We start from the raw sequence: 16787 nt of genomic DNA, 5'->3' as shown, positions 1-16787 counted from the left end.
CTATCTCAAAATTCTGAAAATTTATGAGAGATATTTTACATTTTCTCATTCTATTTCTTAAAAGTCAACATAAATCTAAAATCACTTGTTTCTCCAGTCAAGTAAATTTCCATTACTGAAAGGAATAAGCCAAAATAATCACATTCTAAAAGGAGAAATAGAAATTTCTATCTAATAAATAAGCCAGGGAGTTTTAGATGACCTATAATTTTAAAATTTCAAGTGTATTTAGAACATATAAAGAAATAAATACTCCAATACAAAGATGAGTCAATTACTACTTGTACCTTTGAAAAAAAAATTGATAGTATTCCTAAATCAAGACATTTTAGACTCAAGGATATTGTGAAGGTAAAATGTAGCTCAACAGTAAGTGCTACAGAGACAGTTCCTATAACAGAGTACTAAATACTTACAGAATGAATTCATTAATCTCACCAGTTTACATTTGAACAATGTTGTCTTTTTTTTCAAAGCACTTCAATATATTATCAGTTAAATCAACAAACATTTACTGAGGGCTCACCCTGTGCCAGATGTATTTCCTACTGAAGTCACCAAAAAGTAAAGTATAAAATTCCTGTCCTAGAAGATTTTATAATCTTTAGGAAAAAAATCAGACCTTTAATCTCTCTATAATAAATTAAGAGAAAAAGGATAATTTTTACATATTCATTCACTCACATATATTCTTAAAATCAAAATGACTGAGACAATGTACCAGACCCTGGAGATATAAAAATGATTGGAAGAAGGTCTCAGCCACTGATGAGTTTTGAGCAGAGGGAGAAGAAACAGACATTTAAATAAACATGAAAACCAATTTAATAAATAAGTCCAAAACTTTGTTCCATTCACTTTGAGGCCTTGGCATCAATTTCCTTACCTGTAAAATAGGAATAAAAATATCTCCTTCAAAAAGAAGTTACAGGGTGTGGGGATAAAGCTCAGTGGTAGAGCGCACACTTGGCGTGCACAAGGCCCTGGGTTCAATCCCCAGTGCCTCTGTTAGGGGAAAAGTTTTTTTATTAAAAAAAAAGAAGTTATAAGAAAAGGAAACAAAAAAGGCGGGACGGGGGGCGATGGGAGCTAGTAGAGTACCTGATGCGGGACAGGAATTCAACAACAGGCAGCTCTTACTATAAAATGAGCTAAGAGCCGCAGAGCACAGAGAAAGAAGCATCTAACTTTTGGGTGTTGGACGTTATTAGAGACACTTTCAGAGACACAGGGTTTCTCTGGCAGATAAGGGAAGCATCCCAAGTGGAAGAAAAGGCAAGTATAAAGCTATTCATTTATTCATCAAGTACTTGGGATACAGAGATCTAGAAGAGGTAATTCCATCCCTAAAAGAACTTAGTTTAATACATGGCTGTTTAACTTATAGTCTGTATACCACCTGAAATTATATGCAGCTTTTTTAATGTATTTGCATTTTTCTGGAAAGAGGGCCCATAGGTTTTGTTTGTTTGTTTTAACAGATCTTTTTTAAAAAAAAGAGTCTACGCTTTTCTCACCTCAGGTTTAAGTGCCAAAACACTTCAGTGAATTAACACCCCATCTCTTTTCATCACATCTATTCTTAGTTTCTAAATCTACCTCCTCCTTCCCTCCCTGAGAGAGATAAAAGGAATTAAGTTGTAATGTAAAACTGACTGTGTATGTATCTGAATTCCAAGTAACCTTAACCTTACATTTATTATACTATGTCTCTACTCAAGAATCTGATGTCTCATTATCTCTGATGTTAAGGTCTAAATCCTCTCATCTAACATTGTCTTCCATAATCAAGTTCCACCATATTTTTCCAGTATCATTTATCCCTCTTATCCTCCTCATATATTTATTTTTGCCCCCATTCATTTGTCTACTTCTTTGTGCAAGTTAAAATGCCTTCCTCCCTCATTCCTCTCCATTTTCCAAGTTCTTTTGTTCCTTAAAGGCCCAATTCAATTCACATTTCATTTAGCAAATTTCCTCTAATAACTTCACCTATGTTCACCTCTCTTTTCTCAGTTCCTTTAATCTAAAACTCATGGCTTTAATTATATACATGCTCACATTGCTTGAAACTCAGCTGGTTTCAGTATTCATCATATTAGACTCCTCAATTAAATGTGGTATGCTCTTTTTGGACAAGAAACGTACCTTTATCACACAGAAAATTATTCAGTGTTACCTGTCCATTATTTATATCAGATTAGTCTTATCAAGCCAATCTATTTATCTGCTCTCCTACCCATCCATTTTGCTATCTATCTGTCAAATTTTCTATGATTGAGAACAAGAAGTAGGTTCTATCAGCTCATCTTGGCAGCATGAACTGACTATTCAACAGAATAAAAGCCTTGGGAAGAGAAAAATGGTAAAAGATCTCTCAGGTAGTTAAGAGTCCCAATGGTTGCTAAATAAGAAAGTAATAACATAGGAAATTTTTTTCGGTATAGCAGAAAAAATTTAAATAAAGAGAAGCCTAGGTTTTCAGTAAATATCTATTATAAAACAGAATTGTGTTCTACTAGGAAAAATACTGAACTAGGATGTATATTTTTTGCAAGGAAGAGGTCAGGATGATGTCCACCCCTAAGCCATGCTAAGCCCTGGAGCTGACCTTCACTACTGTGTTCTGTAGCACTGCTGATGCTAGGAATAGTGCCAAAGTGAAAATCTCAATTACCCAGAACCGTTTTGAATAGCCAAGTTTTCTAAGTCAGATATTATTTAATGCATTAACTATTATTTTAACTATTTTGAACGGGAACTGATGTAAAATCTACTCTCAGCTTTTCCGTCTTCTCAAATAAAAATTAAACATAATTTAACTGATTACGAGAAATGACAGCCTTGAATGCATAAGAATATTTGCTTTTACATTAAATGGCCTCTTTCCAGTTTTTATGTTGCTTTTTCCCTTATGTCACTTCTTTTTGCTATAAATTACCTCTCTTGGTTGCCTTCAGTAATGCCTGCTTCTGTTATCTACCCCCATATCTTCTTTTTTAATGCTCTGAAGCATAAACGTTTGGAAACCACATTATCAAACCTGTCAGAACTATCAAAGTAAAAGAAAGCAAGCTTGGAGAGGAATCAACTGGTCATTTTACATGCATAGTCTTTAGTGCTTGGGCTTGTTTATTCTGGCTATCTAAAGGCCTTTTAAATTTAATTCCAGGTTCTCAACTATGTCAAGTGGGAAAGCTGCCAGAGAGCTTAATTCTAGGGTGGTAAACTATCGTTGCCCCTTGCTACAATATTTTATGCTTTTTCTCTTTCTTTTTTTGAATCTCTACCAACTGCTTAGAAAATACCTATATAGCCTCTGATTCCAAGTCTGAAGCACCCAAAACCTAGTTTTATTGTTTACAATGTATTTCTGTATTTCTGTTTTAAGAGTTTGGCTACAACATGATCATGTGCTTGCTGACAGATGTTGATTACATGGACTATACCAGACTGGAAAATTCCTTAAATTTTCATCTCTAGGTTATGTAAGAAATGGATTAGTACTGCATAATCGACAACCTTAATCATTACATTAATTCTAAATTCTATATTGAAAATATACCTAAAACAAGATGCCTATACTAGATCCAATATTCGTTTTACTTTAAAGAAATATTTAACCAAATTTATTAATGTTATTTCTATGCTCTTAACGTGTGTTTTAATATTAACACACTAATGTACCCATGTACATGTACTATACATAAATTTTATATGAAATTATGTTACATTATTAATATCTAACAGATCTTTAAAACCAATTAGTGCTAGCAAATGACTTTAAACAATATGATTAATCATATATTAATACACTTTCTAGAACTTTTCTTTTGACTTGTGTCAAAAGCACATTCTATATTGAATTTCCCAAGGAAGAAACAAGTAAACAATATAATGTTAGTGATTCACTGGCAATAACTAACCTGAAAAAAAAAAATCACCAAAAGGGACAAGGAGTATACTTAAAGTCAACAAAACAGTCTTCTAATTTAATCTTACAATTATTTCAAAGGCAATGTAGAATTTAGTGCTCTCACAAAAACCATTCAAATATAACTTTTTACATGTATATGTCCAAATGCTCTCACTTGAAACAAATCAGGTTAACAACCTTTTTTTTTATCTTGTGCTAAGTACTCAAACTATAAAAAGAAAGGACAAAAGTTAAAAGGAAAAGAAAAGAGGAGCCATTCTGCTTATCAGGACAATCTGCGGGGGTGGGTGGGTATAGCTGATAAATCTAGGACTACTTAGACAAGATATCTAGGCCAAGAACACCTTGTTTCATCTTTAAACTGAAATATAAATGTCTAATAAAAAGCTAATCCTTCAATTCAAAAGATAAACTGAATATCTAAAAATTTTTGTAACATTAAATTTAGACTAAATGGGAAATAATTTATTCACTTTCTTAACCTAGTAGCTCTGTTCTGTAATAATGGAAACACACTGCCTGTCTCTCCTCCTCCCGTAAACTGCCCCTTCCATTGGCCTTTATTATCTGACCAACCTGCTTACCTTCTGTCTGCCAGCAGCCAGGTTCACTTACTACTTTCACAACATGCTGCAAATCAGACTCTTGACTGATATCCTAATGGCCTAATGGCCTAATGTCATTTGACTAAATTAATCCTCTGACTAGTTAGTTACTACCTCAAATCTTTCATTTTTAGGTATTTGATAATATAAAAATATTTCCCTAGGTTAATAAGATACATATAAAGAGATACTAGTATCCCAAATCACAAATAGTTGGAAGTTTCTAAAAACATAAACAGCAATAACAAGCAAGTAAAAGTACAACTCTAGCTCAACCTTTCATAGATCAAATCATACTTTAAAGACAATCTCAGTAGTTTTTTTATCCATCATGCGATTCTGTTCCTAATGATTCTGTCCTTATTTTCCTTTCCCATAAGAAACACACAGGGGAAGAAGAAATGATTCTAAAACTCATTAATTTTACTTAAAATGAATACGTTTTTCAAGATTATTTTGTACTCTTCTCATTAAATATCCCCCCCCCATTTAATATCCTAAAGTGTAACATTCTGGTTTGTAATATTTTTAATTGATACAAAAATACTTACTTAGGCTACTTAGTTGTCTAATTATATTTGCCAAGGAAATATTGGTTACACATTCCAGTTCATTCTTAATTCCTCTAGGCAGAGCTGTGTGGCACAAGTGCCTTGGATCGATGTTTCTTTTCACTAATGGCATCTTGAGATCAACCTCTATGCCAGTTCACCTGTAGAAAATCAAATAAATTAACATTTTTCAGTTTCAACCAACACAGAGAAAGAACTTATCTTTCACATTTAATAATAAAATATTTGTCAGTATGAAGATGGTGAAAATGGAGTCACTTGACTAAATGAATCAAAACTGATTTGTTAACCTTCTTTCATCTTCAATTATTAGAACATCAACATTATATAAAATTAAAAAAAAACTTACTTTGAATGTCAGTTGCTTCATGGTGAATTCATAATCACCATTGCTATTATTCTCCTAAAATCATTGTTTTTACTTATTATAGCTAGGGATTTTGTTCTAGAGAGTATGACAGGTCCTCACTACGGAAGCACCTAAGAGGATTAAAGAAGCTGAAAGAATAGTATCAAATTTACATTTCCACATAAAATGTATCAGGTATTCAACAGCTCAGAAATCAAATAGTCCAAGAAGCCCTACATCCTCAATCTCATCAAAATCAATCAAATGTTTTATTTAATTCATGAAACAGTTCAACCTTCTTTGAATTACAGTGAGTCCTCATTTCCCAGGCTTCCCATATACACAAATTTCAGATTCCACAATTTAATCAAATAATACCACAGTCCCCTAACTACATGGTTCCAATTTTACTCACCACAGTATACTAACTGTAAACAACTACATAAGTACAAACTCCTTTGTTGGCACTTCAGTTCACAAATTACTATGTTAACAGGAGATGCATGTCATGATCAGTGACCAGTCCGGTCATGTCACTTCTTTTCAAAGTCTGTTGGTGATAGGTTACTTCATCTGTTATTCAATTTGCCTACAGACAGCAAAGCATGTAGTTGGTTTACTTTTTTGCCTCTCAGTGATAAACTCATGAAATTTTACAAAATGGTAACTGAAAGAGGGAATGGACCAACAAAGAGAAAAGTGTGGCAAAGAAAGGAAAAATGGTAACACTGGAGTGAAATTCAAATTGAATGTAAGTGGAGTAGCAGAAGAAAGAGCTGATTGCAGGAATGATGCCACTGCCACTGTTTGAAAGACACTACATACACCGTCAGAGTAATTTAGTGAAGGTGCAAATATTGTCATAAATGAGGAAAGTGGTTGTGACAAAACAGTGTATGTCCCAGAAGAAGTGACAACAGCAAAAAAGAAGAAGTCACAATACAGGAATTCTCAAAGATATTTCAGGACATTCAAAGTGCAAAGGATAAAATGTTGGAAGCTGATCTAAGTTTAGTAGAAAAGAGTAAGACAATTTGCCAAGGCATAGAAAAAGATGCTCACTCTGCTAGCTGTTTTTCTAAGTTACACAAGGGAAGGCAAAGCACTGTTAAACTACTCTTGGTAAGTTTTTTACAAAGAAATAAAGCGCTGTAATTCTAATTATTTCTAATGTTTCATATTACATTGTCCTAAATTAATATTAGTTTTACTTCTTTTTACATTTCCCCATACATTCATAACAAAGGAAAGTTTTTAATGTTCTGACAAAATTTTTTAAAGATTCTAGAACTGTAATTTTTCCCATTGATTATTAAGATCGTTTTATACACTTTTAGTTTGTATGGTCATTTTTTTGGTCCCACACTACTATACAAAGTAAGGACTGCTTATACTTACCTAGTAGTAAACAATGGTTACTGAAGGAAGGCATTTATTATTTACTGAACTTTAATCACTACCAAATGGAAAGTTTTGGATAAATCTAATTGCATTTAGGTATTACTATATCAACATTCTTTTTCTTTTTTTTTTAATTGAAGTACAGTTACAATGTGTCAATTTCTGGTGTACAGCACAATGTCTCAGTCATGCATATACATACATCTATTTGTTTTCATATTCATTTTCATTAAAGGTTATTACAAGATATTGAATATAGTTCCCTGTGCTATACAAAAGAAACTTTTAAAAAAAATCTATTTTTATATATAATTGCTAATATTTGTAAACCTCAAACTCACAAATTTATCCCTTCCCACCCTCTTTCCCTGGTAACCCTAAGACTGTTTACTATGTCTGCGAATCTGTTTCTGTTTTGTACATGAGTTCATAATGTCCTTTTTTTCTTTTTTTTTTTTAGATTTCACATATGAGTGATAGCATGTGGTATTTTTCTTTCTCTTTCTGGCTTACTTAGAATGACAATCTCTAGGTCCACACATGTTGCTGCAAATGGCATTATTTTATTCTTTTTATGGCCAAGTAGTATTCTATTGTATAAATATAACACAACTTCTTTAACCAGTCATCTGTTAGTGGACATTCAGGTTGCTTCCATGTGTTTGCTACTGTAAATAGTACTGCTAGGAACATTAGAGTGCATGTATCTTTTCGAATTAGAGTTCCCACCAGATATATACCCTTCAGAAGTGGGATTGCTGGATCATATGGTAGTTGTATTTTTAGTTTTTTGAGGAATCTCCATACTGTTTTCCATAATGGCTGAACCAAACTACACTCCCATCAACAGTGTAGGAGGGTTCCCTTTTCTTGACACCCTCTCCAGCATTTATTGTTCATGGACTTTGAATGATGGCTATTTGACTAGTGTGAGGTGGAACCTAACTGTAGTTTTGATTTGCATTTCTCTGATAATTAGTGATATTGAGCATTTTTTTGTGTGCATATTGGCTATTTATATGTTTTCACTGGAGAACATTTAGGTCTTCTGTCCATTTTTGGATTGGGTTTTTTTTTTTGTTATTAAATTGTATGAGCTGTTTATATATTCTGGAAATTAAGCCTTTGTCAGTCGCATCATTTGCAAGTATTTTCTTTCATTCTGTAGGTTGCTGTTTTGTCTTGCTTATGGTTTATTTTGCTAGGCAAAAGCTTGTAAGTTTAATTAGGTCCCATCTGTTTATTTTTGTTCTTGTTCCTATTGCCTGGGTAGACTGCCCTAGGAGAACATTGCTAAGATTTATGTCAGAGAATGTTTTGCCTATGTTCTGTTCTAGGAGATTTATTGTGTCTTGTCTTATATTTAAGTCTTTAAGCCATTTTGAGTTTATTTTTGTGTATGGAGTGAGGGAGTATTCTAACTTCATTGATTTACATGCTGCTATCCAGTTTTCCCAACACCACTTGCTTGTCTTTTCTCCATTGTATATTCTTGCCTCCTTTGTCGAAAATTAATTGACCATAGGTCTGTGTATTTATTTCTTCAACATTCTTTAAAAACAAATTTTTGCATGAAATCCATCTCCTCTGACCTGTTCGTTTAGCATTCTTTATTTTTAAACCTTTTTACAACTATACAATATGAAACACATAGAAAAAAGTACACAAAATTGTTCAACTCAATGATTTAAGCAAACATTTACACAAGCTAACCTAAGGAATAAAACAATGCCTGGACCCCAGAACCCTCCCACTTTGGTCTCCTCCCCAATCACCCTTGCTTCATTCCTCCCCAAAGGTAACCATTATTCTGACTCTTACAATACATCCATTTCTTTGTTTTTCTTTATACTTTCACACCTTAAGCAGGTAACTCTAAACACTATAGTTTCGTTTGGATTGCTGTTTGAAGTTTATGTAAATAGAACCATATGATATATATTATTCTGTCTTGCCCTTTTCAGTCAACATTATATTTGTAACATTCATCCATGTTGCTCTGTGTAACTGTAGAGTGTTCATTATCAATGCTGTATGATAACTCTACTGTATAACTACACCATAGTCTACCCATTCTAATGTTGAGTATATGTACATGAGTTGTTTCCATTTTGAGGCTATTATGAATAATGCTACCATGAACATTCATGTACAGGTGTCTTAGTGTACACACTTCTATTGGAAATGTACTTTAGAATAGCTAGGTTAAGGACACATACAGCTTGAATGATGATGTCAAAATGTTCCAAAAGCGACTATATCAATGTATATTCCTTTTAGCTGCTGTTCCACATCCTCACAACATTTGACACTGTCAGTTTTTAATTTCTAGCTATTTTGTAAGTAAATTGTGATAACTTACTGAAGTTTTGTGTTTTTCCCAGTTACTAAGAGTTTAAGCCCCTCTCCAAGTGTTTATCTTTTGGATGTTTCTCATTTGTGAAGTGCCTATTCAATGCTCTTGCTCACCTTCTGTTTACCATTTGTAGTGTTAGGGTTGATTTACAGGAACACTGGATATGAGCCTTTGAAGGTCATATAAGATGCAAATATCTTCTCATGTCATTTACTATTTCACTCTCTTGATGTGTTTCTTTTATGAGGAAGTGGTAAAATTTATCAGTTTTTCTTAGGTTTAGTATTAAAGCAGAGATTTTTAAATCATTTTCTACACTAAGATCATAAATATAACCTTTTATATTATCTCTTAGCTTTGTTGTTTTGCCTTGCACTTCTAATCTATAATTGACATGGAATTAATTTTTATGAATGGTATGAGGTAGCAGTTGTGTTTCTTATATTATTTCAACCCCATTCACTGAAAACACTATTCTTTCCCTACTGCTCTACAGTGGCACTTTTGTCATAAAACAAATTTCTATGTATTTTAAATCCATTTTGAGGCCCTACAGTATTCCACTAGTTTGTACCTAGAGCTAATCTTAATGGAACTTTACAGTAAGTTTTGATATCCAATAGGGCAAGTTCTCCTACCTTGTTCTTCAAAGATGTTCTGTTTATTCTTGGCCCTTTGTATTTCCATGTGAATTTTAGAATCAGATTATCAAGTTACACTCACACAAACACACCCATTGGGATTTGACAGGAACTGTACTAAATCTATAGATCATACTGGGTAGTACTGATACCTGTACAACACTGCAACTTCCTATCCACAAACATAGTGTATCCCTCCAATTATTTGTGGCTTTTAATATGTTTCTTAATACTGTTCTATAATTTTTCAGAATAGACATCATACATCTTTGTTAGATTCATTTGTATGTATATGATTATTTTTAACAATATTGGAAATGGCATATTTTATTCTCTCTTTATTGTATATGAAGAAACTAAGTTAAGTTTTGAATACTGACCCCATATCCAGAGACTTTCCTAATCTCTAATAACCCATCTATAATTATTTTGGATTTTTAAAAGGTATACAATCTATTATATGTGAATAATGATTGTTTATCTCTTCCTTTCTAATACTTATTTATTTTTAATTTTTTTTCCTTATCACATTAGCTAGAATCTTTAATATAACATGAAATAAGAGTACTGTTCTTTTTTTCCTGAACCAAAAGGGAAAGTCTTCAACACTTCACAAAATGCCTGCTGTAGGGTTTTTGTTGTTATTGTTGCTTTGTTTTGTGGACAATTTTAAAATAGATTAAGGGCATTCCTATGTATTCCTAATTTGCTAAGATTTCTTTAAAATAATGATGCTGATTTTATAATATTTTTCCTACATTATGATGGTTATGTGACTTTCTTTTATTGTTAATGTGGTGAACTACACTGACTGATTTCTTTTTTAAAACATTGAAGTATAGTTGATTTACAAGGTTGTGTTAGTCTTTGGTGTACAGTATAGTGACTCAGTTACACACACACATACTCTTTTTCATTATAGGTTACTACAAGATATTGAATATAGTTCCCTGTGCTATATAGTAGGACCTTGTTTTTTATCTATTTTATATATAGTACTTAGTATCTGCAAATCCCAAACTCCCAATTTATCCCTCTTCCCCTGGTAAGCAAAGTTTGTTTTCTATGTCTGTGAATCTGTTTCTGTTTTGTATATGAGTTCATCTATGTCATTTTTTAGATTCCACATATAAGTGATATCATATGGTATTTGTCTTTCACTTTCAGACTTACGTCACTTAGTATGAGAATTTCTAGGTCCATCCATGTTGCTGCAAATGGCATTATTTCATTCTTTTTTATGGCTGAGTAATATTCCATTGTGATTTCTTTTATGTTAAGCAACTTTGCACCTTTGGAACAAACTTAGCTTCGTTGAGATATATGTGGTAGGGCAGAATAATGGCACTCTGAGGTAATCTGTGTTCTAGTCTCCAGAATTTGTTACTGTGTAACAGTACATGGAAAAGGGAAATTAAGATAGCAGTTGGAATTAAGGATGCTAATTAGCTGGCCTCAAAATAGGAAGATTTTTTTTTTAATATATTGCTGGATTTGGTTCTGGTTTATTACTACGTTTAGTAACTTTTGCACTTATGTTCATGAAAGAAGTTGGTCCATTATCTTCCTTTCATGTAATGTCCTTTTGTACATTAATGTACATTTTTTGTTCACTTTGTATTAAGTTTATCCTGGCCTAATAAAACAAGTTGGGATATGTTCCTCTTTCACTATTCTTTGGAAGGATTTGTATAAGATATGAATAATTTTTTCCTTAAAAGTTTGGTATAGTTAAACTATGAAACAATTTAGCCTCAAGTTTCCTTTGTGGGAAGGTCGAATATTATGAATTCTTTAACTGTCATAGAATTTTTGAAATTCTCTACTTTTATTGCTAACTTTGGTAAGCTGCATTTTCTAGAAATTTATCTACTTCATTTAAATTTTCAAATTTATTGACACCAAATTATCCTTATGCCTCTCTTATTATAAGATTATAAAATATATTTTTAAATTTATTACATTGATAAACTTTGCATGGTATTTTTTTTAAATCACAAAGAGTTTTATCAGTTTTATTAGTCTTTTTAGAGAACCAATTTTTGGCTCTACTGAATTTCATTATTGATTTTTTATTTCCCTCCTGCTTTCTGTTAGCTTCATATGATGGTTTTTAAAAAAAATTTCTTGACATAGATGCTCACTGATATACAGCTTCATTTCAAGCATATGGTTTTAAAGCTATAAACTTCCCTCTAAGCATATATTTAACTGTATCCCTCAAATTTTGATATGTAATTGTTCACTGCAAAATATTTTCTAATTTGTACTGTGATTTTTATTTGATCCATGGGTTATTTAGAAGTGTTATTTTGCTTGGGTTTTTTGGGGGGGAGAGGTAATTAGGTTTATTTATTGTTGTTTTTTAATGGAGTCACTGGGGACTGAATCCAGGACCTCGTGCATGCTTAGCATGCATTCTACCACTGAAGTATATTATTTTGATTAACAAACATATGGAGACTTTCTGATTACCTTTTTGTTACTAATTTCTAGCTTAATGACATTATAGTCAGAGTATACACTTTGTATTATTTCAGTCCTTCAAAATGTAGTCAGTCCTCAGTAAAGGTGAGTTCCTGTCTCCCACTAGAGCTAAAAGCCCCAGGAAGAGAGGGTGGCTGCTCCCAGCCAACATGGCCAACAAGGGTCCTTCCTATGGCATGAGCCATGAGGTACAATCCAAAATCGAGAAGAAATATGAAGCATTTACACTTCACATTGCCCAGCACATAATCAATTATACATAAAGAATGTATATTTTTGTGGTCGGTGGTTACAGTGTTCTACATATGTCCACTAGTTAGATTTGTTAATTGTGCCCAAATCTTCCATAGTCTTAGTGATTTTTAGTCTTCTGCTTCTATCAGAGGGATGTGTTAAGATATTCCACTGTGATTACAGATTTATCAAATTCTCCATATGATTTATATATTTTGAGACTTTGTTATTAAGTACATTTATTATTATAAAGTTCTCTCTTTATCTCTAGTAATACAGCTTTTGCTTAAATGACATATGATATGATAGCTTTTCCCATACTTTTCCATTGAACTTTCTTGTATCCCTATCCCTATGTTTTATACATGTCACTTTATAGTATACAGTTAGGTGTTTCTTTTTCATTTATTACTATTTTTAACTCAGTTTGACAACCTTTCATTACTTTATTCGTATGATGCTGATGTTCCCTCTACCCAGGCCACATTCCATCCTTTCCCTATACCTATTTGTTCTTAAGATTTCAGCTCAAATAAGAGCATTCCCTGATCCCCCAGCCCTAGACTAGATCAGGTCCTTCGGTTAAAAATTTCTCATAGGACCCTATAATTTTTCTGTATAGCATTTGTCTCAGTTTGTAATCACATATCTTCATGACTGATTTCTATTTCTCTCCTTTATTAGTTTTAAAGTAGGTATCGTGTATTTTGTTCCTCATAGTATGCTGGATACCTGGTACACCACTGGCACATAAAAAAATGTTCAGTGCATATTTACCGAAAAGTTCAAACATTCTTAACTCTAAATCTCTCTCCCAAGTTGCAGATGTATATATGCAACTGTCTCTTGTACTTCTGTACTTGGAAGTTTCTGAACATCCTTCACATTTGTTCGTCCAAAACTTAACTCATTACATTTCCTCTTCAAATCTAGGCATCATCTTTAATTCTTTCCTACCACCACAATTCCTGACTATATCCAATAGGAGATAAAGCTTTACTAATTCTATCTCACAAACACCTCTCATATTCTAACCTTCTTTTTAAATTCTAACTTCTACTGCTTTAATTCAAACCTGGGCATCTCCCACGTGGTTGGACTTAGAGGCTTACAACTTCTTCCTGCCATGCCATCTATATCACCACTCCCACCACAGCTTTAAGAATATTATCAACATTTTGAATCTGGTAATGTCATTCTCCTATGAAAACAAACCTTTCAATGGTTCCTTCCTGTCAGGCCTCTCCCTATTCATAGCCTCATTCACCACTACATTTCTTCTACTTTATGCGCTAATCATTCTGAACATATTTTGCTGTTTTATAGTCCCGCCTTTTCTCATGCTGTTCTCTGTCTAGAATGCTTTTCCCTTCCTTATCCTTACAGAGAATAAATCTTCAAGACAGACTCAAGCATTATCTCTATTCTGAAGCAGGATTCAGTCCCCTAAGCAGATGTAACTATCTACTCTTTGGTGCCCTCAACTTTGACCCACATATGCATCCATCCAAATATGACCAGTTATACTCTTTTGCATTGCACTTCTAGGTTTACATGTCTATGCCTGAACAAGAGCTCCTAGAGGGCAAAAAAATCATGTCTTACTCATCTTGTGTTTCCAAGATCTAAAAAATGAAAGATGTTCAATAGTTGATGATAAATGAAGGGGAAAAGAGCAAAACCATTAACTGTAAGATGGCAAAAAAAAATTTTTCAGGTTAGTGAGTGGAGAGGAGATACATACATACCTTTCTAAAGCAACTATTTAATTATGATTCTAAGGAGTTGCTCTTTTCTATGTGCATGGAAAAGGAGTACATTTGAGAAAAATAACATCTTACTATTTGTATTGTGGAATCACAGGCTTGCTTGTTTCATCCTCCCAAGAGAAAGTATGGATCATATAGATCATTTATATTATACATATATTATGTTATATACATATCATATACACATACACGCACACACATATATGTGCAAAAGAATAAAGTAGTATGTAAAGTGTTAAAATAACCCAAGACCAGACAGATATCATAGTAATTTTATGACTTCAGAAATCAGAAAGATAAATTATCTAAATTCTTACTTTTAGAACTCAAAAATAGCCCATAAAATTTATTTTTTTTAAGTGTTTAAAGGACTTTTTGTTAACAATTCTAAGGAAAATAAAATAACGGCTTAAAAAAAACTGCCATAAAATAATTATAGTTAATAATCGCTTTATGAGTTAAAGAGCATAATAATTAAGAATTAAAAGTATTTTATTATGTCATTATGACAGGTGATTAATTCTTTATATTCACAATGAAACAACTGATTTATGATTGTTTAAAGGTGTTCCTGAATTTTTAAAAATGACAATATTAAATAAGAAAAACTTATGCTAAGTTAAGAGCACTGTGCAAACTAAAGGATTATATTATATAACCTAAGAGAATAAATTAGAATAAAATGACTACTAAAAACAAATTTCAGTATTCTAAATACTTTAAGAATTTCTGTATAGCACAGGGAACCATATTCAATATCTTGTAGTAACTTATGATGAAAAAGAATATGAAAACAAATACATGTATTTTCCTCTATGACTGAAGTATTGTGCTGTACACTAAAAATTGACACAACATTGTAAACTGATCACACTTCAATAAAAATATTTTTAAAAATCTGAAAACAGAAAAAAAAAGAATTTCTGAGGGAACAAATACTTAAGAAAAGTCCTACTTTCTTAAGACTAGAAGTCGATTAATTATGTATAACAGAAGAAAATTAAGTAATTTTTATGTATTCCTTAGGGATACATAAAATTAACCAATTTCCCCTGTTATGAGGGGTAAACTTTAAAACTATTCACTACTCATGAATCTCTAAAACTCTACAAACAAAGAGATGACAAAGCCAAACTAGGCACTCACAGGATTAAAGAACTATTAATCATACAGAACACCAATAGTTATTTGATTGTTTTGAGATGCTCCGGCCATTGCTTAAAGAATCTGACCTAAGAGTGCTATCTTTACCAAAAATTAATAAATTATATCTTTCATCTCAAGTCATGATAGCTAAGTATTAAATTTTGATAGGCTAGGGTTGAAAAGAACACACTGCTATACTAAAACAAAAAAGAAATAAATAAGTTACACATTGCAGTCCATTACTGACATTACTGTTAGATTCAAAAAGAAAATTGGACACTAATGAAACAATTAATAATGTTAAACAACTAGAGTGGAAATGAGATTCAGTATAGTCAAATCTGATTCCATTACTCTCAAAGAAAATATGTATTTCTTTTAAATTAATATAACCACTACTGAAATTTACTTAGATAAATCATACAGGCATAATATTGCTTCAAGTTTATTTTTAGAGGCTTAAGAGATGTTAATTTGAAATTTTAGGTATATAAACCACAAATACAGATTAAATTATTTGAAAAACAAGATTTAATGTTCTTTAGTCTATTAAAAAGTAGTATCTCTAAAAGCAATAATTACCTATCAGTATGTCGTACTTTATATGAAAATGACACTCCTAACACACTGCCATCCATCCATTATCTAGACATCCAACTATTGAACATCAATGGCTCAAGCACTATGCTAAGTGCTGAAGATAAAAGGGTGAGCGAAAAAGTCTCCCAAGGATTAGCTAGAATCTAGTATCTAATTACACTTGTGATAAGTTCAATGAAGTAAAGTATTAGGTACTATAAAGGGATCCGTTTCCTTAAGGAAATGACATTTAAGTTAGTACCACGAGGATTATTCAGAGTTAGCTAGCTAGGTTGGGGGAGCTGGAGAATGTACACATGCAGGTTTTCATTCTAACTTAGAAGGCATCATATGCAAAGGCCCTTAACTGGGAAAGGGTTTGATGCACTGGCAGATATGACAGCAGGCCAGTGGAGAGGAGTACAGTGAGCAGAGACTAGAGGTCACTAGGGGATCAGATCAAATAGGACTTTGAAGGTAATGTCAAAGATTTTCAATGTTATCCTAATGGGAAGCCATTCAAGGATATTAAGAAAAAGAGTGCTAAGATCAGGAACTACTATTCATTCTAATTGCTCTATGGAGATTGGGGTAGGCAATGGCAGAATAAATGCAGGTGGATCAATTAGAAGACTCAGTTACAAGATGACAGAAGTAGTCCAGGTAACAGAGATAGCAGTCATTTGGATTAGGTGATGGTGATATAGAAAC

General features: G+C 32.5%; 1 protein-coding gene across 6 annotated transcripts in view; it reads right to left on the bottom strand.

Moving 5' to 3' along the window:
- WASF1 (WASP family member 1) overlaps positions 1–16787 on the bottom strand; it is a 123290-nt gene that overhangs the window by 14055 nt on the left and 92448 nt on the right. For all 6 annotated transcript variants that reach the window (XM_045524685.2, XM_045524683.2, XM_074368492.1 and 3 more), the window contains exon 2: positions 5094–5254. In XM_045524685.2, coding sequence (XP_045380641.1) covers positions 5094–5226 — 133 coding nt within the window. In that variant the 5' untranslated portion in view covers positions 5227–5254. The remainder of the gene's footprint in view (positions 1–5093; positions 5255–16787) is intronic.

Source organism: Camelus bactrianus, chromosome 8, assembly GCF_048773025.1.
Source record: "Camelus bactrianus isolate YW-2024 breed Bactrian camel chromosome 8, ASM4877302v1, whole genome shotgun sequence".
NCBI classification, from domain to species: domain Eukaryota; kingdom Metazoa; phylum Chordata; class Mammalia; order Artiodactyla; family Camelidae; genus Camelus; species Camelus bactrianus.
This window is presented reverse-complemented; position numbering and strand designations above follow the sequence as displayed.